At 42.6% G+C, this 26,336-nt stretch overlaps 1 protein-coding gene across 1 annotated transcript in view; it reads right to left on the reverse strand.

The window, feature by feature from the left end:
* RAPGEF5 (Rap guanine nucleotide exchange factor 5) overlaps positions 1–24,389 on the reverse strand; it is a 167,387-nt gene extending 142,998 nt beyond the window's left edge. Inside the window, exon 1 of the mRNA XM_059818853.1 lies at positions 24,195–24,389. Within this exon, the coding sequence (XP_059674836.1) occupies positions 24,195–24,389 (195 nt within the window). The remainder of the gene's footprint in view (positions 1–24,194) is intronic.
* Between the last annotated feature and the right edge of the window lie 1,947 nt (positions 24,390–26,336).

The raw sequence follows: 26,336 nt of genomic DNA on the forward strand, positions 1-26,336 counted from the left end.
TTTGGAATAGGACTACTAGCATCCAAATCTGAATACAACACAGATAATTCAGTCTGAAATTGGGAAAAATTATAAAGGAGTTTACTGTGGTATTTAAAACCACTAGAAATGCAGGGAGTAGAGCAACGGTGTTAAAAGAATGGGAGGATTAGAATAAAGTGACCAGCAAGTAATTTAAAACAACCAGAAGGTAATAAGTCCTTTGCAATCCATATGACCAGCTCATGGAATTATTAGCCAAAGAATCAACTACTCCAGCTAGATTTTTAAAAGCAGTAGCTAATTCAATGACTGATACTACTATGCAAGGTCTATATCTGGGTTTAAATTAGTATTGCTTCAACTGGACAATTATTTTTAAACAAGTTGAGAATCTCTGCCATTATTTAAAGCTAAGCATGCAAAGATATTGATGATAATATTTTACTACATGAGCACTGATTTTTGAAAGGTTTGAAAATAAATTCTCCCACGACATACTACACAACAAGCAAAGTGTACTAATGAAAGCACATTTTGGTCTCCATTGGAAAGATCAAGCTGCATCCTACTGTGAGATGCTGACTTAGTTCTTTACTCAGAAGAGTATTGAACTGGCTCCACTACAGCAACTCCCTATGCGTTTACTACAACCTGGTTAATGTTCTAATCAAGGGCTAAAGATACCATAGAGCATGTTTTCAGTCATACCTTTTGGAGATACATTTGAATTTTCTCCTCATTTTTAGATCTGGGATTTTGCTTTGGCCTCATCTCAACTTCAGGGGATGACTTGCCTACAAGTTGCTTGTGCTTTGCCTCCTGTCCAAGCTGTTCCAACAACTGCTGATATTTCTGCCATTGCCAGCAGTGCAGTCGCAGTAGCATCACCAATGCTCCATACATCTGCTAGCAATTTAATCACCATCATGCTCAGAAAGAAACAAAGCAACAGTGCTTGGAGCTCCAGTTCAAGTGCTGTCCTCAGCTGGGATGTAGTACAGCGGTAGCAGCCAGCAACCTGTCTACATTAGAAGTCACACTCTAACACTACAGAAGAGGCAGTAGAAATTGTAGGAAAATGATAATTTCAAATATGGGATGCAAATGTTTTGCCTTTTGTCTAAGAGCTTCTGATATTCCTGTGCGGTTAGCAAGAAAAAAAAGCTTTAGCAAAAATAGGGACGTAAGAAGGGTTTTTTTATTAATCAAGATTATTCCTTTTTCTAAATCTTTTACAATAGGATTTATATTAAAACTAAAAGCAATGAGAAAAGGCAGAATCAGGGCTCTTCCCCCCCAGCAAATTGTTTAAGCTTCCACTCCAAGTTTTTCAGATAACTAGGTTTTTAACTGGTTGCGTTACCAAAAATTGAGCATAATGCCACATTAAGAGTTTGCAATGCACAATCAAACCTTACCTGTTTTCAGTTTACAACACACTCATTGATATTTGTCTGTTTATTCAAGGCTTAATTTGCAAACATGCCCATGGTCAACTCCACACTGCTGAGCAGTTCTAGGAACACTTTTGTGTACAAGTATAAGAAAACAATTGTTCATAGTTTCAGGGCACTATCACTATGTCCCTAAAGAATTCAGTATAGCACTTGTGCATTCCAAATTGAATTACTCAGTATGCTTAAAATTAAGTGAACGTTTCAGTGTTGTCCTCTATCAGGGCTTATTTCCCTAAATATAAATAGCCTGAAAAAAAAAAATCATCCCATTTTGAAATGCACATGGTGTAGCACAGACTACCTGGTAATGAGATTGTTTCTATTCCCTGACAGGGGGATTTCTGCAACTACTCAACACCTGAATCCTAAATTGGCTAATGTGACCACAAAGGAAATTATATATTCTGACAGATTTCCAACAAGCATTGAAGCATCCAAGCCTAAAATACACTTTCACAAGTATTCATGCAGGAAACTTCTCACGTTCCAACCATGAGAGACAGCGTACGGAAAAGGATCACAACTAAAGCTGAATCCAAACTCACTCTCAAAAACAATCATGTTTGTGCTTTCCTCTCTTTACTAATCATTCAACTTTAACAATACAGTGGCTCAGGAAAAATTAAAAAAAATCCACCAGGGTTATTTACTCAATTTCCCTCAGACGTCTCTCCCACTCCACACACAAATCAAAAAGCAATTATTTTTTTCCTAGACAGATTTCTCTCTCATTACAATCCATGACAATGATAATGCCATAATAGCTATAGAAACTACTACAACTGTGCCTGTGCATTTTTTCTTCAAAAAAATTTGCTGGAGCTCCTAAAAGCAAGCAGCTCTGACAATTAGAGAGTTTCCACTCCAGCCCTGATCTGAACAGGAATCCTGGAACAAAGCTGGGCTGTACCTGCCTGACACACCCTCCTCTACCTGCAACACAAGAAGGAGGCAATTTCTGCAGGAGAAAATGCTCATTTATTCCCAGTGCTTAGTCATGCCAGGCAAGGAGTGGGGGCAGGGAGAGAAAATTACTGAACGATTTGGCTTATCACTTTGCCGCCTTCACATTTCTGCATTTGACATCGCTTGCTACTGTCTAAATTATAGGGGTTTTAAGCAGAAATAAGATATGGGTGCTGTGTTTAGTAGATGAAATGCTACCGTTGTTTGAGGGTGGCTGGATATAGGGAGTGTTGTCATGAATCCCAATCCGTTTCCATGTGGCAGCAGATTTTTCCTTGTGGTTGCTAGGGCACAGCAAGCAGAGTTGGTTGGGAAGCTAGCTGACTTTCAGCAGATATCATTCATATGAAACCGCAGAATATGCCTGACTTTCTGCCAAATAATATTTGTAACAAACAACCCTCCCCCACTGCTCCTCTCGAAACCTGCTGTCAGAATTCATGGATAATGAAGAACAACCAATGGAACAGTTCTCCACATTAATATTTATTTAAGATTAAATATACAACTCTTTATAAAGGATCTTCTTTATAAAGGGAAGAACTTCCCCTGATCATCTTAAACTTCACATACTTAGGTGTAGCATAAAAAGGTCAAAAAGCTGTAAAAAGAGATATCCGTATTCAGCAGAGCTTGCAATGTGGGGTTCCCAGGTGAGCCTGCAAAGCTCTCTGGGGACACCCAAACGGGTCATTAGTGAAAGGAAACCAGAGAGTGTATTCTCGCCTGTTTTCTGTATAAAAAGAACCTGCAATGAATCCAAGTAAGTTATTTCACAAAAGGGAAACCCACGACTCATGGTTCATTCTCACCTCCCCCAAAACAGAGAGGTATCTGTGAAGAAAATGGCTGTTCTTTATAAAGACAAGCAGTGCTCTTTAAACTTAAAGACTTATTTCTGAGACGACGACAGTCATGAAGCGATGCTTTTAGAAGCATTTCCATATTTTCCAGTATCTACCAAACTAAATATGGCTGAATGGGTTTATGCTTCAAACAAAATACTTTTTTTAGTTAATCTTGCATAAGCCAGCCACTTTTAAAGTCTCCATAGCCTAGCAAGGAGTGGAATTTAGTGGGAAGTGGCAGGGGCACAGGCAAAAGCAGTGGGACGGGGAGGGAGGCAGGCAGGAAGGGACAGCTGTGCTCAGAAGAAGCACTTGTTTATGCTGAATTAAAACTATCCGAGAAATGACGGCATAAAACACACCTAATAAATTCTCAGCGTCCCTACTCTGTCAACATAAAAAGGAAGTTAGCTATGGCCACAAAAAATGACAAGACAAAATTCAAAGCTGTCAGTAATGGGGAACTTCACCTCCCACCTTCATGTTCACATAAGTGCATCAGTTTAAGCAAAACAGAAATCTTATCTCATTTAACTCCATAGGTCAATTGTAGACTGCATGGGCTACAGCCATAGTTTACAATATTGAAACAGTTTAAACAAGTTTTTTCTTCTCTTTCTTATAAGAAGACATTTTCAACTCATATGCTAATACAACGTTTGCAGTGAGAGTAGAGTTCATTAAATATGAAAAGAAGAAAGAATCAGAATTTTACTGTTTTTTATCATGCTTTATATAACATTAAAATATGCAGAGTACACTTAATTGACTATTCGTGTTCCTTCATTAACCTAACTTTATAGCAGCATTTGTGCTCTAGTTTGCCATTTCAGTCATACCTTTCCTAATGCTACCTCAAAAGCTTCCCAGTGCATTTCACTCTTTCTGGCTGTCAGCAACATTTCACAGGAAAGCAGCATCATCCCTTTTTTCCAGTACAAAACAGGCACCGTACAGACTGTCACCGTAAAAATTTAGCAATATTGCTGCATTTATTCTTCTTTAAAACTCAGCACCTAATAAATACAGTAGATGGTCTTTGTAATCTACCATCATGTTCCTGGCCATCAGCATCTGGTTTGGTTTTGATCTGGAAGGTAGCACACAAGAGCAGGTGGGTAGGGTTTTTTAGTAACTATTAAACTTTTATGCAACAATTAATATTTCTAATGACGTAGAGTTATAATTAATAATACATTATTTGGAGCTTTCAAAAGAATGCGCACTGGATAGTTCACACTATAATTAAAAAGACGTTCCCAGTGACAGGCTACCATTTCTTTTCCGACAGACCTAAATGAAGACATCAACAAAACAGTAAAAAGAGAGATCAGAAGTAGGAAAATGTGGATTGTCTGCACACTTAAAAGCTTTTCAAAGTACTTCTGTTGGCACATTTCTTGTGTTGCCAGCAAAATACCTTCTCACAACACATTTCCAAATTAAAAAAAGAAAGCAGGATGGCACATCAACTTGGCAAAGACATTCTGCAAGCCAGGCAGCCTGACTCACAAGCATTCATTAGTAAAAAGAAATTTCACGGGTAAACTGTGTGTCAAACACAAGAACTAATGCCCAGGCTGTGCAATCTCCTTCCTGGAGTTTTCATAACATGACCAGACAAGGCCCTGCACAACTGCTCTGGCTTTGAAGTAGCCCTGCTTGGACCAGGGGCTGGATCAGACAGCCTCTGGAAGGTCCCTTCCAACCCCAATTATTCTGTAATTCTCTCCTGCTCCATCACTCCTAGACACAACTTAATTCTGCTCCTCCAACCAGCTGCATCAGGCATGGGAGAGAAAGTCTGTGGAGCTGCAGAGCAACCAGAAACACTTTTCTAGACACACCCTATGTTTAAAAAAGGCTCTTAAAAATCACATATTTTCCTGTTAGCCTTTCACCAAAACTCCTCCCCATCACATTACCCAATGTGCCAGGTCTCAGCTGCTGAGGGGCCGATGTACCTCTTCTGTCAACATTACTGCAGATAATACTGGTGCCAGAACTTGGCCTTCAGCAACCTATATTTGTCAGAGATTAAATATAATAAAAAATTTAAAGTAGGCAATCAATTCAACAAGTGATTCCTCTCACCTGTCACTACCAACCACCCATCACGTAAATCTAAGTTCAAATGGTCCCTCTCTGATGTCAGGCAAAATCAGCATGGTTAGGTACTTGATTTTCCCCAGTACAGGCTCAGGAACCTTCCTGCAAACTGCCCCCACGACCCTGCTGCAAGGATGCTCATCTCTGCCACAAGCGTTGTAACAAGCAGCAGAAGGGAAAAAATATCCAATATTGCTGCAGCTATTTCAGAGAACACAGATGCAGGAACAAAACTTCAAACATTAGCAAATCAGCTGTGAATGATGCTGACGATAAATAACTAAAAATGTCAATACAAAGTGTGTATATTATTGAATAAGAAAATCCATTAAAATCTTAATTTATTCAGAAGCAATTTGCAAATAAAGAACCAGTTTTATAGATTTCAATAACTACAGTATATTTAATGTTTCAAGTACAAAAAGACAAAGTTAAAATTCAGTGCTTTGATTATGATTTATGAAAATACCTCACAGTAAATTGCATCCATTTAGTTCACTATTTGAAAAATGCCTATATTTCTGGCAACCTTTTTTTTTGCATGAGCTGCACACAAATAGTCCATGAATTGCATTACAAGTGTGCAAAGGTATATTTTTAATGTCCCTGTTCTTTAATGTCCGTGCTCTCAGCGAGCTCCACTTTTACCACTGCCTGCACAAAAGGTAGGTCACCCAGTAATTTCCCAAACCTTATTCCTGGAAGTAGAGCACAGTTATTCCTTTCAGGTACAAGACGTTGAAATTCTTTACTCTTTGTTTCCGAGAAACTGATTTTCTAACTTTGCAGAGACCAACTGACCTACTGGACAAAGCACCAGACTGTTCAGTGTTCCTCGGTTTTATTCCTGAACCTGGTGTGGTCGCAACCTTCACCAAGTAATTTCCCTTCCCGTGTAATGGGAACGACTGTGACCACTCTGCTCTTCAAAGCACTCTGAGACCTACTGGTAAAGATCAGCTATCAGCTAAGGGCTAGGAGCACCCAAGCTCTCTGCCATGTAGCCAGGGTAGCCCCACTTGAAGTTCAAATACACATAGCACATTTCAAGCGCAATAAATCATGAAAAAAACTGCCAACTTATGCTCTTCTTGCTTCTTAGGTTTTCAGAGTGGCCTCCAAGCTGGGTGAACAAGCTCTGGTTAAAGAAGCCTGCATTATAGCCTAACAGTTTGAGAATCCGCAGCGCCGTTGTTTGTATTGGCAGCACTCTGTTATGCGACCCCTTGGGAACAATATTAATTTCACTGACAGTAGCTCTTGGCACAAGCCGGTGCCAGCTTACCATGGACTGGATAGTGGGAGTTCTTAACCACTTCCAGAAGAACAGCTGTAATTTACTTTTTTTGTGGAAAAACTATTAAAGTCTAACCGCTTTAATTTCATGAAGCAGTCAAGGCCTCACTGTACAGAGAGCTTAAAAAGCATTCAATATGCAAGGAAATAAAAAAAATTGTTCCCTTGGATCACACAAGCAATTCCTTGGCAAAGTAGATCCAAGAACTCCTCACCTGCTCTCAGCAGAGCCTCAGCGCTACTTAGAGCTCTGCTACCGGCACCCTCAAACAGTCTGAAGAATGGGATCACACTAACCCTGATAATACCTTTTTTGTGCTTGAAAACCTTTGGTCCAGCTGTTGAAGCAGGAACAAATGAACTCAAGTGCACTCCATCTCCAAAGGGAAGTTTGTTACCTCTGAGATGGGGAGGGACTTGAAAAACAAGGCAGTTCAAAAGTCTCTGCCCGTGTGTCAGAAACCACTCCACGCCTATCATTCAATCCTGATTACTTAGCACATAGAGTAACATGGGAAGTAGTGTGCAATAACCATTAGATATGGAATAGGATTAGAACACGAACAGGAGTTTAGCATATACAAACCACTGCTAAAAGCAGCTTCGGTAAACTTAGCTTTTGCTAGACTGAGAAGTTACAGAATCAGAAAATATCAGAGATACAAGACACAGATGAGTCTTGCAAATTTTTGGCCATGGAAAAACAGCTCAAGTGCCAAGTACCTAACAGATACAAGTTTTACTTAGTATCATAAGATCATAACGAAATAATATAAAAGCCATATCTTATGCAGATTAAGCTATTAAGAAAGTAAAAGATGTGCTCAGCACCCCTGTAAGGTCACAGAAACAGTTCAGGCATCTTTAGATAGGAACCTCCTTCATGAACATAGGTTCAAGAAAAGAAGAACACAGCCTTTGAAGTTAGGCAAAACTTGCACACATTTGATATTACTAAAGCACATTGATATGTCACATCATGTCTATGCTGCATTATTCTGAATTTACTCACTGTAAATTTACTCACTTTAAAGTCAGTAAAGTCTATAGGTCTTTCTTCCTACTGCTGTGAAAGTCTGATCCCTCTATGTGAGGGCTGGGGGTTTCTTTATCTCTTGAGATTTTCCAGCTGGTACCAGGGATTTTTCTCATTTTGATCTACAGTTTTGAAGGGTAGGAGCTTGCTCCAACAAGAGACATTCGAAAATGTCATGAATAGAACTGGTCCTTATAGGGGTTCTCCGCATTTGTCATTTATTTTCAAGACAGAATGAATGGGCGACATCAGACAAGGCCTGCACAGGTGATCCCTGCACCTCTCCTCAGGCTTAGAATACAGATGTTCAATCAAACCCAGTTTAAGCAAAAAGCCACAAAATTTGCCAAGCTACTCTTGTGAGATTAATGCCCTCTGTGATGATACCCCACTCAAATTCATAGAAAAAGGAAGTATTAAACTGTGTTGCACTAAACCTTTGGTGGAGAAAGTATATATGAAAAAAACTGGTTTAGGCAGCCTAACTAACTAACTAATTAAACAAACAAATAAATAAATCAATCTTTCTTCAGTTGGTCCCACACCAGTCTCTTGTCCCACGTGAGGTCATTAATCCTGGTAATTTCCCAGCCCTCAGAAGAAAAAACCTACAGCAAAACTAGACCTGGTATTTAAAGCATAAAGTTGCTATCCCTTTGTTTCATTCCTTATTGCATTAGTCTTTAAATAAATAAAAAGACACAATTTTTTTCCTTTACAAGAAAGGTACTATACCTTAAACAGAAAAAAACCCTCACAATTTGAGAATCAAAGGATTATAAGATTTTTCTGGTTTTACATCCGATTAAATTATCTGAATTAATTAACCTTTAATTGCATTTGCAAGTATTATCTAGTTTTGCACCCCAACAGAAGTCCCACCATATGATATCTATATCCTAGTCAATCTTATTCCCATATTCAAAGGCATACGCAAAAAAAAAAAAACACCTGCTAGAGTCCAAATTAGCATGAAAACCATGTGTGCAGTGGAAAAAAGTAGTCCATAGTGTTGCAGCAAGTGCAGGGATCTAAGGTGAATTGTATGTTATGAAGTTGAACATACGTGCCTGTGTAAGATGTGTCTCTTGACAAAGAGATTGAATTATCCATGATTTCAACAAGATCTCTGTACATCAGGTGCTGTAAGGAAGATTACTCCTCCAGAGGATCTGTCTGGGGGTTACTTATCTCACCATGGAACAGGCCAGATGTTCACCCGATAAGGGGATAGTCCAGAAAATATGTATCAGAAGATCATGCGAAGGGTTTAACTGTAGTTAGCACAGTCCAGTGAAACTCTATTAAGCAGCCTTCCCTCTAAACTGATTATAAGCGTTTGTTTTAAAACAGAAGTCCTTTGGCTTGAAAGTTGTGGATGACCTTTTTAAGGCTGTTGCAAAACGTACATGAGGCAGTAACCACGGACTGCACCTGCAGAATCTGAAATAACAACCCAGAGGAGTACCTCATCCCTCACTGAAGGCAGCAGCTGTAGCACTATAACTATTTTTAACAAAATACTCATTAGAACGCGTAAGAGAGAAGCAGAAGGACACAATGTGAACATAAGCACGCTTATCAGTTGTGTAAACCAGGGCATGTAAAAGAAAAGCAGAATAGCCTCTGCATTACTCACAGCCAAAGTATAGCTGAGCGTATCCTAAACAAAGCAACCTCAAAGAGCCAGCAGAACAGTCTGCTGATGCTGAAGTACAATCAGAGGAAAGGACTCACACATCCCTGCCTTTCTACAGAGTCACGTTTCCACCACCTGAGGACAGTCAGGCCTGGCAGCCAGAGCTAGGAAAAGTACATTTGAGGAGCTTCTGACCACCAGTCTAAGCAACAGCTCACGCATTCCCTGTGCTACTTGGAGCTGCATCCTCCTCGCCCTAACACACACAACACTGTCCATGGCTCTTCCAGGATCCTCCTTTACATATCCATGTAATGCAGCAATGCAGAAGTGAGCCACCTTCTTCTGCTTCACCAGATTAAGTCTTCACCCCAAAAGCCTTGAAGGGGTGCTTTGTCCCATGGAAATAAAAGGACCAGTGGTAAAGACTGACCATGTTTTTTCAGGTCTAGGGGCAAAGAGAATTAACTTTCTTCCTCTTTAATATCCTGCATCATAGCCAATGCTTCCAACATCGATCAATTCAACATGCTGTTATCCTCCTTCCACTCACCCACTGTATCCTGGTTACCAGCCCACCCAGATTTAAAAGTCAGTAATAAATATCAGTTTAAGTCAGCAAATGTTTTCTGACCTATGCAAAGCAGGAGGTGGGAGAAAGCAAGGAGAGCGGGGAGAGATGGGGAACTGCTGTCTATAACAGTAGGTTCAAGCAATATGCCCATGGAAGATGCTAATTTGTTAGAGAATTTAGACTGAAATCAGGGATCCAAAAGATTAATAATACTGCAGTATTCCCCACCACAGTGACTAATCTGTCAGAGACTAGCAGAGATACTCTACCTGTGTTTCTATAAACACTAACAAAAACCAAGATGTCAGTGACATCCTGAGTGTCATCTGCTGTGACATTCAGTCTGTCCTTATCAATTCACCAAGGAAGCCTGGGCCAGCCTGGATGCCCTACCAAAGTAGGTAATACCTGTTCAGACTCTTTCAACCCATTTGCCATGACGATCTCAAAAGCCTGTCCAGCTCGATAACTCATTCTGCAGCAGGGATACCCAAGCTATTGGTTAACCTCTGGCACTAGAGCAGATTGATGGCAAATCGCCACTTACTGTAAAAGACCTTCATTTTGAGATACACTGCCTTCAAGAACCAGTTGATTCTCACCCAGATCAACTTGCTCACTGCTCCATCCTTTCCCATGCCAGCTTTTTAGAGATGAGTTCAAACCAGCCCTTGTCTCAGTGGAACCACCACCACAAACCACACAGTGTCCCTAATTTCACCTAAGCCAGCCTAAGCCTATGGGACAATGTATCTATTTGGTCACCTCTCAAGTGCCAAAAATAACTGTAGCAAAATTAAAGAGAGTTTCAGCACCTTCTTGGTAGGTAGATATATGCACACAGAGACTTCTTCAAAAAGCAAAGCTTGCAAAAAGATTAACAAAAGTTTTTTCACCTTTAAACTATTGGCTGCCTTTTCTCTATGCAATGCCATAATGTCGGCTGTGGGCTGAAGTTAACGGGAGAGGGGGCCTCTAGGACACCATTCCTGGTCGGTAAACCCTTGCCTTGGACCTCACCTCCCTGCTCCCTCCACGAGGATATGATCAAAGGATCAGATGGGTTCATGAACAACAAAGTAATGGGAACAGGAACGCTCTGGGGTTTGGAAGATTATGCGGGAGGTTTGTTTGCATGTTTTTAGCATGCCTCATGCTTGTTGACGTTTTTAACTTCTCCTCTTGTGCCAAGAGATAACAATGACTAACTTAGGAGGGAAAAAGTCACGGTATAACGAAATAAGCATACACATACTGAAACTAGAGTTGGCTCAGGCTGAAAAGATGACTCACAGACCCTCAGTATTTAGCTTTGTTCCTAAAAGTCAGATAACACCAAGAACTGCTAAAGCAAGGGATAAAGATTCAGTCTGTTTTCTTGCTTAACTCAAATAAAAATAAAAAAAATCAGGTTTCCAGTTTTGGAAGTCTCACAAAATTTACCATTAGCTCTTCAGCAACAGGGGACAGGTTTTAACTCAGGTTTATAAAAAGAAATTATTATTATCTCTGGATAGCTTCTTTGGAATTATTTTTATTTACAGAATGGAAGAATGTAATGTATCCTTATCCACTCCCAGCATCCTGCCATAAATTTTCCCGTAACACGTTTTGCTATTAATAAGCAACTGAAGTAGGTCCTTTTCTACAGCCACAATAAATGGATTCTCAAAGAGAATAAGTTTGCATTATTTTTAATAAGGCCACTACTTTGATTTAATAGCAGCGTTGCTCTGTCGGCTACTCTTTGTGCTTAATGCAAAAGTCCACTACGGGGACATTTTGTGTCTCTGTTTTTAATAAAGAGCTTTACAAGATTAGAGAACAGCTGTCTAATGTGAAATTCTTCAAAAATCTTTGGTGATTTACCACCTGTTAGATAGTTTTGTTCCTAGGAGCAGTTTTGCCATAAAGTTGCCTAAGCAGAAAAATGGAAAAAAACCCAAAACAAAACAAAATACGCTCTCTTCCCCTCCCTGCTCTTTCTTCTTTGATGTACTGGACAGGTAGCTACTTCTTAACAGCATATTCTCTACTCCACCACCGCAGTTTTTAAAGAAAATACTGATAGTAGCCGAGCCAAGAGATACTCTTGCAGACCCCTGCTCAGAGACTATTTGACAAAGTTGTTGATTGCTAGTCTGTGCAGAGCCTTCCAAACAGTTGTCCACCCACCGAACAGGAGCTTCACCAGTCATGAATATTCTTACATTCCTTACAAGAACAGGAAAGCCTTTGACACAGTATGTTGTAACAAGGTCAAGACTGACATGATAGTATCTGGTTTTCTTGTATGTTCAGAGACCATCTACATAGCAATACTCTACAGTTGTACCTCCAGCTTCAAGAGAGATAGTATAGACTCACCCTAACACACAAAACTCCTCAAAAGAAGCTAAACCAGTCTTTCCTGGAGAGAAAACATGTTGCAGTTTATCAAGCAATAGCAAGTAATGAAGGACAAGAACAGGATTAAACAGGCTGTTTTCGTTAAGAAAAGGAAAATACATAGATGTCCCAACGTTACATCCTGGGCCGAATGCTGTTTAATAAAGCATATTTGTTATGTCAGCATCAAGATAAGCAAATTTTGCTTATACGATTTTAGTTAGTCACAATCAGAAGTCTATAAACAACTTCAGATGGACCTAGTCAATGTAGGTGAGTGGACAACTCCATTTCAAATTATGTTTATCCACATCAAATGCAAAGTAACACCCATGGAAGAAAAAAAATGCTGACGACTTACATGATTTTAAATTAACTATATTAACTTAAAGAAAGCAACCTGAATGGCTGTGAAGACATTTCAGTGGAGAACTAATTTGTGCCACCAGGAATGCTAAAAAGATAGCAGATTGTTAGGATGAAAAGCCTACATGATGGAGAGAGGGAGGGAATTGCATGATTTCTATAAATCAGTGGTGCAGTCTCATCTAGAATATTACATTCAGCACAAGCCATCACAAGTTCAAAGGGACATTGCAGAACCAGATAGAGTTCAAAACAAGGTAACAAAAATGATTACAGCATGGAGTCATCTAGAGAGACCAGAATTGCTTGCTTTAAAAAACAGCTGTAAGAAGAATATACAAAAACTAACTGTACAGAAGTTGGAAGTTCCCTGCCTCATAGGAACAACAGAAGGGTCACTGAAATTAAAGGTGGGATATTCAAAACTGATCAAAAAGACATGCTTTCATTAACAACAGAATAGAACAAAACATATTTTTCCTTCCCCTGTAAAGTCATTATCACCAAACCCCACACACAAGCTCTGTAAATGCGAGTTCCAAGATAAGTCTGAAGCCAAAATACTAGCCAGATTCATTAAAAGGCTGGATTTGTGTATGTGTAACATGAAAAGCTGTAACTAGAATAGTTAATGGTAACAACCCCCAAGCGTCAGAGTATAAGGTATCTCCAGCTATTTGAAAATAGAAAAAAAACAATGTGGAAGGCAGACTATACAACATTTGTCCACATACTCTCTTAAAAGCACAAAAAACTTTATATTTGTGGCTAAAACTGTTACCTGTTAACCTTAAAACTTATGGATATAGGACTAGATGAACCATCATCTTGACCCACTACAATGTGTTTTTTATCTACACTAGCCTCCTCTGAAATAATTGGGTTTTTTTTAATAAAACCTCTACCAGTATAATGTAAATATTTATTGCCACATTGAATTGCAAATGATCAACTCAAAAATGGGACTTTTTAAGCAGGGCTTCAGATAAATTTGCAGTTTATGCATACACTGTATGAACTGAGGACAGGCATCTCAATGGAAAAAAAACCAAGAGACATCACTCTTGCTATTCAGCTTGGAGACTCACCAGTTTTAATGCATGTCCTGGCAACCTCAAAGACCTATTGATTTGCAGCCATCCATTCAAGTGCAGGGAAAGCCATAATTAGATAAATAGCTCTGGTAAAACTAATCTGAAACTCATTTGTTTTGGGACTGTCTGTTTAATGAGATAAAACAAGAAATTAAATATCCGCTGAATGTTCCTCTTTGTATCCTTCAACACAATAATAAAAACATAAATAAAGAGGTATTCATTTAACTTCCATTATTATTTTTTGCACTTTATGTATTTTATTCCAGCAATTGCTGTCAAAGACAATTACAAAGACACTGTTTATGAATGTCTATGCTCTAGCGGGCTAACCCATTTTATCAATCTCTTTCATATATGTGGATACTGAGGAATAAAGAGAACAGGTCTTTTAATAATTTGTAAACACTCTTCAAGCTGACAGAGTATATAGCCCTACAATGGTGTGTATGCTGTAAGCTTTTATAGTATCCAAGTTGCATTTTTGGACATTATTATGCTGTTCTTTGTGAACAGAAGTTAAATTTTGGTTAAGTTTTCAAAAGTTACAACAGTTAATCTAGCAGGTTTATTATATTTTGTTTCTTAACTAATTTTTTTCCAACAAAATGCTGAGGAAAGACTACTTTAAAGAATTCCTATGCAGAATTCAGTGCTACCATGGACAGATGTCACAGTTTATCCTTCTTAAGCCAAAACACACTTAAGCTTGGGATACGCTGCGTCCTTACCTTTCTTCTTCAGCAGCTAACTACTAGATTCTGCTATTGTTACTTTAGGACTTGCATCTCCCATGAGTTTGGCCTTCCTTAGCAAACACCACAAATCTCAGTTCATCTTGCAACACAGATTCAGCAGCAGACTCGCAGCCCACACCCCCAGATTTGCTTTCACTGCCAAGAAGCTTCAGGCGCTACAGAAACGACAGACCTCAACAAAGCACTGGATTGTACATGAGCTGGGACCCAGACCAGATCTAAGGGATTCTTTTAGCTCATTCCTTCAGCCATCCAGTAAACAACAGCTTTGCGACTTTCAGAGCTAACCATGCGTGTGCATTGTTTTTCTCCCCTTCTTTCCATATTTTAAAAATCAATTTATGAATCACTGAAGTGCATTCACCTATGGGATGAAATGGAGCATCTGCTTAACAGTGTGCAGTAGCAGTCTATGACAGCAAATGATTACCACATCCATCTGAAATTACAAAGTGTTTTAGGATCACTGAGTCTAACTCTCTTGACCAGAACTTGGCCAGAAAACCACAATTAAATGCTTATCATCTTAAAAAAAACAAATAAACAAAACCCAAACACCTGCTCTCCCTCCCCCTCCCTACCCCAAGCAACATCATAAATTCTTGATGCTCACAAGTGATCTGGACCTCAATTTTCTGTTGGGTTGGGTTTTTTTGCTGTGTGGTTTTGTTTGGGGTTTTTTTTGGATGGGAGGGGGGGCGCTTAATCCACAATGCAGAACTTGCTCTGGTTTACTGCTCCTCAGTACTGACCTGCAGACTGCATACCGACTACCGTATCACGAAGGGCATGGTTTGACATACATTGCTTTGGCCAGTGGTATCACTGTAAGCAGCCACAGCCCCTTGCTCGGTGCTGCTTGTTCCACAGTCCCAGTGATGATGCTGACAAGCGACCTGCAGAGATGCTCAGAAGAGCCAGCCGCAGGAGAAGCTACCAACGGATCACAATAAAGCACATACATATAAAATCCACTCCATAATTAAGCAACAAGATTGCTGGAGAGCCTCTGAACTATTTCTTTCCTTACTGCTTTAAGTCATGTAGCCCATGTGTGTCTCAGCCATATAAATACTTAGGTACAAGGTTCAAGAAGCAAGGAAAGAAAGTCCCTGCCCCCCAAATCAAGGGAAAAAAAAAAAAAGTTGCATTCTTCACAATTAATCTTTTAAAAAAAGCAAACTAAAAATTATCCATCATTTTAAGCTTTAATGGGTTAATTCAGTTCTAAAACTGAAGGCAAAAAATTATTACTGATGCTATGAATACAGCTTTACTGGAATTTATATAGACTGAATGTTTCTTTTCCCTCCTCAATCAGCAGAATAATTTCTTTTTGCACTATAAAAAGTATATTGACTTTTAATCAGTTAGCCTGCTGTGTCCTCTCCAGGAAAATATCTTGTAAAAAAGGAATTAATCAGAATAAACTGTATACTATAGTATTTAAATATGAATAATTGACCTTAGCTTAATACAACAGCCGTAAGTAGATCATTTTACAAGGTCAGGCTAACCCAAGTCAAACCATAAGTTAACTGAGATAAAAGACACCGTGACAATTATGAATAGCTACTACCTTTTACACCTAGAACTTGAAAATATTCAGATCCTGCTTCCATGGCTTTTAACTTTACAGCCCAAATGACTTCATTTTTATCCTTAAGCTCTTGCCAAAAGCGCAGATATAATGAAAAATGTTTAAATCAAAAGGTGTCATAAGGATAAAGTTTATACAGCAGACACTGAAAAGCAACCTAAAAATATTCCACTGAAATGGATCTATGCATATGGACTCTACGGGATCTGCAAGGCAGCCTGATTTGGGGAAAAAGAGGTTTTGGAGTTTACGCACAAAGAGCAATGTATGGATGGGCCAGCTAAGCCAGCCCTGAGGAACTACAGAAGAATGGACCGCTCTAGCTCTGTCCAAAGTTAAAAGGTGTCCCATTTTATTTTCAGTCCTACAGCACCATACTGAGCTCCAACCAATGATAAGGCTCTTTTTCTAAGCATTAATATGAACCCCTAATAGAAGATGTCTCACATCCCAAGAAGATGACTTTGTGACCAGACCTAGAGCACCTGGGTGCCTGGTGATCAGGCACAGGAACACAGCAAGACCCATCTGGAGTCTTGAGTAGTTTAGCAGAGCCAGACCAAAAGCTAGTGTACTGAACCTCATCTCTTCATGCACTGGCTGTTAGACACAACACCCACCTGGGGCGAGGTCAGAAACCATGGGTAGACAGGAGCACTTCAGCTGTAACTGAGTAAGCAAGTTATATAGTATAAAGTTATGTACTATAAGTTACATAGTGTAAGTATAAAGAACAAGCACCTTCCTTTCCCATATGCAAAATATCACTTTAATTGTTATATATTAAGGATAAAACATCTGGTTTATTACAATAACTTTTCATTAATTATGTTGAAAAGATGGCATATTCTGCTTTCCTTTTTTCCCCCTGCTTTTAAAAAGCTATCGCCTCCTATTTTCAGTGTTTTCATCAGCATAAAAATGCACAGCTTGTTTTGCTATTTCCTCACAGCACAAATGGAATTCAAACCACTGGGGCCATACGAGTAACAGCTGAATACAAACCTTAATGGAGTTTGTCATAATTGTACAGTGTGGCGCTTGTTCATTCATCCTGCCGGCTGGGAAATCTAGCGTGAATTAACCAATAATGCAGGTTTGCAACCAAGCAAATTAAAGTATACAATTCCAGAAAGTGAGTTTTGTTTATTTCCCTTTAAATATATAACTAAGGGGACAATCAGCTCACATTTAAACCAAGCCTTTCATCAGGATGTAACACCAGCAGAAATTTTGCAAATACTCAAATACATTCCTTTTAATTCCAATGTAGTTGATCTTATTTCCTACATAGATTTCCTTGATACGTTCCCAAGCCACACACAGCAACACCACATCTGAAGATCTGCAGGCTACGTCCCTCAGAAACAGAAGCAAAACCAAAAGTGAAAGTAGCGAGATCCTTGTTCAACCAGAGCTAGAAAGACGTGCAGGGCTGATCGATATTTTCTTTTGGAGTCCCTAACTGAAGGTGTTATTACTAACACAAGAAAAGCAGCACTTAAAGACTGAGCATGGGCAAAATTAACTCTAGATGCTTTCAGCTTAAGCTTCCTTTGCAGTGTGGGCTAAAGACAAGACCATTTTTCATAGCAGCCAACTGCGGGTCAAAGAGGGACTTACCAGAGCAAGCTGCTGCAGTTTTTTCCTGTGTCAAAGGGTAGATGTCCATTTTATGCACCTTCCATGAGCACAAGCCATATGATGGCACCTCTTCCCCATGCGTTGGCAGCGACACCGCTAGTGCCGCACTGGGACCTTCCCAGGGATGCTAGAAAGCAGCTGTCAGTCCAGGTCTTGCCAGCCTCACACCCACTGCAAGTGTAAGACCACAGGCAGTGGGCATCATCCTGGCAACCAGACTAATCCCCAGCCTCAGGGAGAAAAATAACTTTGCATTCTGCAAAACTTATTAGGCTACTTCCTAGGGCGGAAGAGTGGGTTTGCCTTTTATTTCATTCAACTGTAGTTAATCAAACCCAGGCATAATTTCTCAGATGTCATAACACATGGGCCAATTAAGAAGTAGTCTCAATTTAGTAATTCACTGAACACTGACTATGAAACAAATTATTATGCAAATAAACACAAGAGACACTGAAATTCCCCATCAGCTACTGTGGTCACTGTCGCTAAGCTATTTTACTCATTACTCAACATTTCATGTGACACCAGTCACAGCCCTGACAAGTTAAAGGATACTGTGAAAGACCATTATCTTAATCAAATACATTTAGTAGGAATACATAATAAGCCTGATTACAATAGGAAAAATTCAAGACTACTTACCACGACTATTTTTATTCACATAATAACTGCCAAAGTGATGGGGGTATTAAGTTACTGAGTAGAATCTCTATAGCATGCTTTAAAGCAAAATGTCACCAATATCAATCAGCCTATGTCGATAATACTTCTGACAGTAAAACTTTTGGTTCACTGAGCCCATCCAGCATTTTTGTGTGCTGATTTCAGCCAGTACAGCATCTACACACCACAACACCACATCTTTTTAATGCAGGAGAAACTCAAAAATTAAAGCCTCTATAGTATATATAAACACAGGTACCAGGGCAATTGTTCTCCTGATTTTTTTTCTCCTCTTCTCATTAACAACACTGGTCAAATGAGCATAGAGGTGCTAATGAAACGTGTTGATGGCACAAAATTGGAGGCATTGTCAAAACAAATGTAAACAGAATAGTGTACAGGTGAGGTGACTTCGAGGACTGGAATATTAAGAAAAGAGTGTAATTCAACAGCATGAAAGACAAGGTCACTCAGGCACTACTAAGATGAGGAGCTGCCCACAAGAATATGGACTGCTATAAATGTCAGTCGTTGGTGAGATTACCTGAGTACAAGGTAGATTTATAGGCTTCGCCCAATCAAAATGTAACTATCAACCACCAATATAATGTAGCCATGGAAAGAAGTACAGGAAATTCTGAGCATTTCCACCAGGGAATTTCCAATGTCCTGGCAAAACCTTATCTACAACACTATGGTTTCCTCAATTGCAGGATGAATTGATTAGAGGAAAGTAACTTGAATGGCATAAGCAACTGAGAGCTTCTTACACGAGATGAATAAAAGTTTAGCAAAACGTAGGTTGAGAGGTTCAGATACTTCATTTAATTAAAACAGATTGCATACAATTTGATTCTTTCCCCTGCCAAAGAAGAGTTGTCTCCAACAGCATGACAACTGCCAGTGCCAGAATATATGATAGGTATCTCTAATATGCTCCAACCCTCCAGCTATTTTCAGCTCAGGAACCTTCTGTGCCTGATGAGGATTATGTATGTTCTATACATTTCTCTCCCATGAACTTCTCCAGTCTCACCCTGAACTCATGTAAACTTTTAGCATCCATACCCTAACTCCTGTGGTTTATTTTCAACCTGTAACCCTACAGTCAGTTTACATCCCGACATACACATACAGCGAAGTTGTCACTCAAAACAGAGCTCAGGTGAAGACAGCCTGAGAACATTTGCCTGGCCAAAGACCTCTAGGAACCTCACAAAAGTCATTACAGGGTCTCAGAAGAGAAAATAGTCATGGTATCTCTTCAACTTCCAGCAAGCCAAAAGGCGTGTCCCATGGTGAAGATTTGTACAGCCCAGCAAGATCTTTCACAATATCAGAGTAATGGGATTTGACACCATGACATCCAAAAGGTTTTCCAGCTCCACTACTGTGGCAAAAAGCAACATGCATGCTCACATGTAATAACAGTATTTTGCTTATGTGTAAATGTGAACCTAGAAAGCAGAAGATGTCATTAAAAATGTGCATGTAAATGCAAGGTAATTCCTCCTCCGACTTCTGAGTGCTTCCCTGCTCTCTCGGGAGGCACTCAGGAGTGGCATTAGCTCCATTAAGAGTGCAGCTGAGTGTGGTGAAAAGGGTTTTTGGCATGATGGAGTGACTGCTGCACTGGAGTGCCTGCAGGACCTCGCTGCTGGTGTTCCTGGTGCTTCCAGGGGCAGGAACCCATATTTCATCACTAATTACAAGAAAAAGTGGAGGAGAGGAAGACATCTTTGGCAAGCACCAGGAAGAACAGCAAAGACCAAAATAACCAAAATACTCATGCTTACTACATGTATGCTTAATGCATACCTCAAGAAGGCACACTGGGAAACAGAAGGGTCCCACTTTCCAAAGATTTTGAGAAAGCACATGGCAGAGGGGAAGGGTTCCACAGGGCACAGCAACCCACCGCAACACATCCCTCCTCTGCCTCTGCACAAGCTTCAACACACACACAACTACCACGGCAAAAGATTGGATCATTTTCTGCTGTTTTATCCAGCAGAAACAAAGAAGCACCAAGCAGAGGAAGAGAAGTAAAACCCAGACCTCGCAGCTCACTGTGCAACTGCAGCCTAACCCCCAGCACTGGCTCGGACATCTGTGCTGCACCTGCCCTAATACCAAATTTAGAAAAAAAACACTGTCAGAGACAAGGCCAACGTCCAGTTCAAAGTTCAGGAGCTTTAAAAAAAGCATTGGGCTTCCCAAGCCCAGGAACTGGAGGTTAGTTTTATCTAAATGACTGAAGCAGTAGAGTGTATTGGTGTTTACCTGGCTCCACAGCACACAAACATGTAAGCAGGGCGGTTACTGCAGCTTTTCTACAAGGTGTTTTTCCACCTCTAAGTTCTTCATGTATATTAAAATTGGACATATCCTGACACAGAAAGCCAAAAATACCCACTTGTACTCCAGTTTTTGGGTTCCCTGAACTGAGAGGGAAATGTTTATTTTGTTATACTACACTTTCAATTATCCCCATCTCTGGTCACAATTTTCAGATAGTCTAGCACCAAAGGCCAAGGACTGAGAGACCCAAACAGATTTAAAAATTTTATTCCACCCCATACTGGTTTGCAAAATGTATTCAATTTTTTTGTATACTACTCTCTACTAAGCAATGCTTTCCTCCCCCCTTGCACCACAGGAAGTATTTGAACAGCATGCAGCGAAGTACATCCTTAAAACAATTATAGCACCCTTAACACTTCCATTATATTTTATTATTCATAGTCCCCAAGCACGCATGCATTCAGATTATCCCTGCTTTATAGGTGAGGAAGCAAACTGCACTGCAGGCGATCCCTCAGCAAGTCAGCATCAGAGGCAGACCCCCTGCCCAGGGGGTCATAATATTTTTCTAGGAAATTAAATAAGCCAGAGTTTCAGCTGGTCAGCATTTGCTTGAAAACAGCTCACCTAAGTGAGCAACATTCCTGATGAAACCAGCTGGACAAATAAGACTCTCAACTTGGCATTTGAACAAACAAAAAAGCACAAAGAAAAGTCACTGGAGAGGAAGATCAGACAATTTTTTTTCAAAGGGATAAAGGGAATGGGGATTTCATAAGCAAACAAAATCCTCCAAAAATTAACTTTAGATTAACTTGCAATATTTTGTTAAGGTGAAAAAAAGAAATCTTTGTTTCATATTTGTGTTATTCCAACTTTACTTTAAGACTTTTTTAATTTAAGAGTCATGTTTAAAATGGAAAGTATAAAAAAATGCTGCGTTTTATTATTCTAACATATCCCTTCCCTCTCCCAAATACTGTCATTTTCAGGGTTGAAGTTGTTCTCCGCATTAAATAGAAATATGTGAAAAGTGTTGTGCCCCTAAAATTCCATTTCTGGGGGGAAAGGCACATGCACAGAGTGGACAGGAATCAACATGGAGCACTGCTAACAGAGCCAGACTGCTCCCTGGAGAATCGCACATGTGGGAGAGACCCTCCATGCACCACAAGCGTCCACTTTGTTTCCAAAGGGAACAAGTGACATTAACATCACTACTGGACTCCTAGCACGACCTGTGCCTCAGAACAGCCCACTAGGCACCCGCGCTGCTGCATAATTCCAGCTGCAGGAGAATCCCTGCAAACTTAGACAGCAGAGCACAGCAGTGTTCTCCACACAGGACAAAGCCACTGGCCAGAAGGTCCTGCTGGAGCCATACAGCATCACCCACTGATCCAAGATCTGCTGGGCTGACTCCAGACTGACTTACAAACTCACCATCCTTCCTCCAGCCTTATTCCTACCACGACAGTCAGTTCAAGAAAAACTTTGCAAGATGACCCACAGGGAACCGGAAGGCGAAGCCACAGATGACACCACCACTAAATCTGTTACGCTGTGTTTGCTGGTCTGTAACACGGCGCATCAGCGAAGACAGGCAGAGCATCAGCTGGGACTGCATGAAGCACAACAGGACCAAAGCTTCAGCAAGAACAACTGAGGAGCTGCATGACCCAGGAGCTACCCAGGCTTCTCACCCGGGTGTTAACTACCCACTCCAAATATTTACAGAGCAACTGTTATACCACTCGCTTGTCAAATGCTTTCAGTAGCGGTGAGGAATAACCATGAGAATAAACCTGAGCCTGCTCTGCATGGTGTCTCGCTGAAGCATCGTGAATTTGTTGTGCTAGAACAGTATTTCAGATCTGCCTACAAACCAACACCATCACCAGCAGCGGTTCTGCACTGCTTCTTACCTCCTCACTGCACACTTACTCCACTTCTTTGGTAGTATGCTTTTAAAGTGGAACAAATTAAACTCAGTTCAGAAAAGGTCTCATCTTCACTGGAAGATAGGTATCTGTCCTAAACATCCTGTTAGGGCAAAGCAAGACTTAGCTATTTAAAATTATATGAATCCCCTTAGGTCTGTGTTCATATGGACATTTGTCAAATGGATTACAATTTCACCTGAACAAAAAAAAAAAAAAAAATCACTAGGCATCTCCACAAAGACTAGTCTTCATTCCGTGGGTTACGTTCACTTGAGGAAAGAAATTTATTCTAGAACAGGACTCTGAATCAAAACATTACTCAGAAATAGCTATTCTGCTGTAAATTTACACACTACCTTAATCCTATTTATCTTCCTTACATGCATATCTTCTTATAACAAAGCATTCACCCAGGAAGTTTGGTTTTAAATTCACACCCTACTATATTTCACAACAGCTTCCCCATGCAGAGAAAGCATTTATTTACATGGGTAAAGTACTGCAAAGTTGATGAGGGTACAAATACACAGCATGCCAATTTCTCCCCTCTAACTCCCTGCACAGGCATTTATCAGTACACCAAAACTACACGGCAGCTCGCTTGATTCGCCATGTAGCCAAACCCAACCCCGTGCAGGTAAACCCAACCCCTTCATTTCAACTACTCAGTGGGTTTCAGCCCAGTTTTGGCCTGCAAACAAGTTTTGCTGTGACCTCGTGGCAATCCCATCCCCGTGATATGGCTCCAGTCACAACTTGAAGGTTTCACAGTTGTGGCCGCTCTGTTACACAGAGCAGCCGCTCACCATCGCGGTTTCCAGCTGCGGTGGTGTCACACCGTGCTTCGCCAGGGCGCTGCTTCCCACCGAGCCAGCCCCGTAAAGCCATACCACCTACCTTTCCCAAAATGAGTGAACTTGAGTGAAATTTGGCCGGGGTTCCACAACACCCACCTGACTCCACGGCCTCAGTCTCTGGAGGCACGTGAGGCTGGGGGCAGAGCGTGCCCACAAAGGCCTTCCAGCTTCGAAAACGCGGGTGCAGGTTGAAGTCACTGCTTTAACGCGTGTTTGCGCAAGCGCCCGATCACACCTGCGCTGCATCTCCTGTCAGAGGAGATGATGCATTGGCCCACGCGAGTTCTGCCACATGGAGGGGAAGAGAAGAGCCACAGGAGGAACCCAGAGGTCGGGACAGATCTGGTATTTCGTTTCCTACCAGAGCTGGCAGAGGCGGGCCGAGCCCTCGACCGGCCTGCGGCCACCCCCGCCCGGGGGCCGCCGAGGTGCCGCCCCGCCGCGGAGCCACCCGATCGCCCTCCCTCCCTCCCTCCCTCCCCGCCGCCCGCCCGGCGGCCCCCCGCGAAGGGCCAGCGCCGGCAGCCCGCGGCCCGCCCCACACCGCGGCCCGGCCGGGGGCGCTGCGGGCGCCGCCCCGCCTGCCCCGGGCACCGCCGCCCGGAGGGCCCCGCGGGGGGCGGCCGCGGCGGGGGCGCTGCCCCGGGCCGCCGGTTCACTCACTCACCCGGCCGGCGGCGGCGGCGGCAGCGCTCTTCCTCCGCAGCGTCAGCCCGCTCCGCAGCAGCGCCGGCAGCTCCCGCAGCTTCTGCCGCAGCTGCACCGGCGGCGGCGGCTCGTGGGCTCCGCCGCCGGCGCTCCAGCTGCGGGCCAGCTCCGCGCCCTCACACGGCGACGGCATCTTCACGGAGCCCACGGCCATGCCGCATCCCTGCCGGGCTGCGGCGCGCAGACACGCTCGCCCGCCCGCCCGCTCTGCCCGCCCGCCTTCCCCCTGCGTCGCCCCAGCCCCGCTCCCACCCACAGGCAGGAGGCACACAGGCGGGAGGCACTCGCACGCACCGCGTACCGCTCGCGCACCTTCCCCCGGCGGCGCCGAGCGCAGCCCCCGCACGCCGCGGCCCCGCTGGGCGGGCAGGAAGCGCCCCGCCGCCGCGGGCAGCCCCGGGCGGCGCAGGAAGCCCCGCCGGCCCCCCACCTCTCCCGCCCCGCGGCTCAGGCAGAGATAAAGTGCAGGTAGCGAGGAGGGTGGAGGGGGCGCGGGCGGGAAGAGGCGGAAAGTCCTCTTAACTCCTTTGCGCTCGGGGACCGCCGCCCGCGCCGTGTCCCCACCTCTGCCGGTGGCCCGCACCCAGCACAGACCCCGTGCCCACGGGGGGAACACGGGGAAGGGGCGGCGGGTCCGAGCTGGGGCGAGGGGAGATCAGGCTCCTCCAGGGGCTGGGCGGTCTCTGCTCGCTGCCGGAGGCTGTCAAGGCCAGGCTGGAGGCAGCCCCGAGCTGAGCCTGCCTGGGCTGGAGGCCTCCCGGGGTTCCCACCTGCCCGGGTCACCCTATGGTCCCCAGGGCTTATTTATGGCTGTAAGGGGTGAAGCGCTTTCCTGCTCCCTTCCCAGGGGATTCTTGACTCCGTGAGGTGTTTTGTCCTCCGTGTCAGCACTGATACTGGAGAAACTGAGCAGTTCATCCCAGGTGAAAGACTTCCAGACATTCAGGTAATCCCTGGAAGGGAACCCTCGATGTCAGAAACCCATTCCTTTATTCTTTGTATAAGGAAGAAAAATACATTCAAGGCACTCATCTAAAAGTCAGTACCTTGAATTATAGGGGCTTTATTTAATCTCTGGAGTCTGCCTTTTCTACCATGGTGGTACAGGTGTTGCTTCCTTTCTGCCAGACTCTCTTCTTGTCTATATAGATCAGAGAACTGAATGGAAGGTGGGGCTCCCCTTGCTGCCTCAGAGCTACAAATAAGGCTGACGTGCTCTTCCAGGTTGAATTCACCAATGCCTAAATGTCTCGGTAAATGACACTGTAGTCAAACCAATCTCACAGACGCGTTATGGAAAGCTGTCACCCTGGCCCAACCATGAGGTCCCACTGGTTTCAGGGACTGCCCCAGTGACATCCAGCCCCGCAGGGAACTAGCTTAACCATAAAACTAACCTTGCAAAAAAAGGAATATTTTTTTCCTCACTGGTGTGCTCCCTAAACCAACTCCTCTGGAATTGCAAAGGTACCCATAGTGCAAGGGAGGTGGCAGATGTGCCCATCCTGTGTCAGGGTGCCGAAATGGAGAACGGCCCCTTCCAGCATCAGTGTGACATTGGGTTATTTGTCACCTGAATACATCAGCAGTAGCCTGGACTTTGAGCTACACTGACCTGACAGTGGGCTGCTGCGAAAAGGTGATCCTGCCTACAACCCATGGATGTGTACTCCCTTCACATCCCTTACACGGGATCTGGTAACCATCGGACTTCAGTCAGCTGATCGATCTAGCGGAAAAATGGCACCTCAGAAAATAATGAATTTTCCATTGGCCAGACAGCTGCATTGATCCACCTTGTGACCGCATAGCCGCAGGATCGAGGCAGGCAGAAACCTGGAAGTGAGGGAAAGCAGAACTGCTCCTTTCAGCAGCCGTCCGTCATCAAATCAGCTTAACTGCATCCTGTGCACATGACTTTATGAGCAGCGCAAACCAGGCCGACCCAGGCACTCGTGAAAAGGACGGGATTTGCTCCAGCCACGTTCTGCCACCACCACCTTCCTGCTGGTACCAGCAAGCATTGCCCATTACATGAGCCAAATCTGAAAAGTTGTGTAAAAAAATTCAGCTATTTTAGCAGAGTGATACGGCCCTTCAC

This window comes from Gavia stellata, chromosome 6 (assembly GCF_030936135.1).
Source record: "Gavia stellata isolate bGavSte3 chromosome 6, bGavSte3.hap2, whole genome shotgun sequence".
In the NCBI taxonomy this organism is placed as follows: domain Eukaryota; kingdom Metazoa; phylum Chordata; class Aves; order Gaviiformes; family Gaviidae; genus Gavia; species Gavia stellata.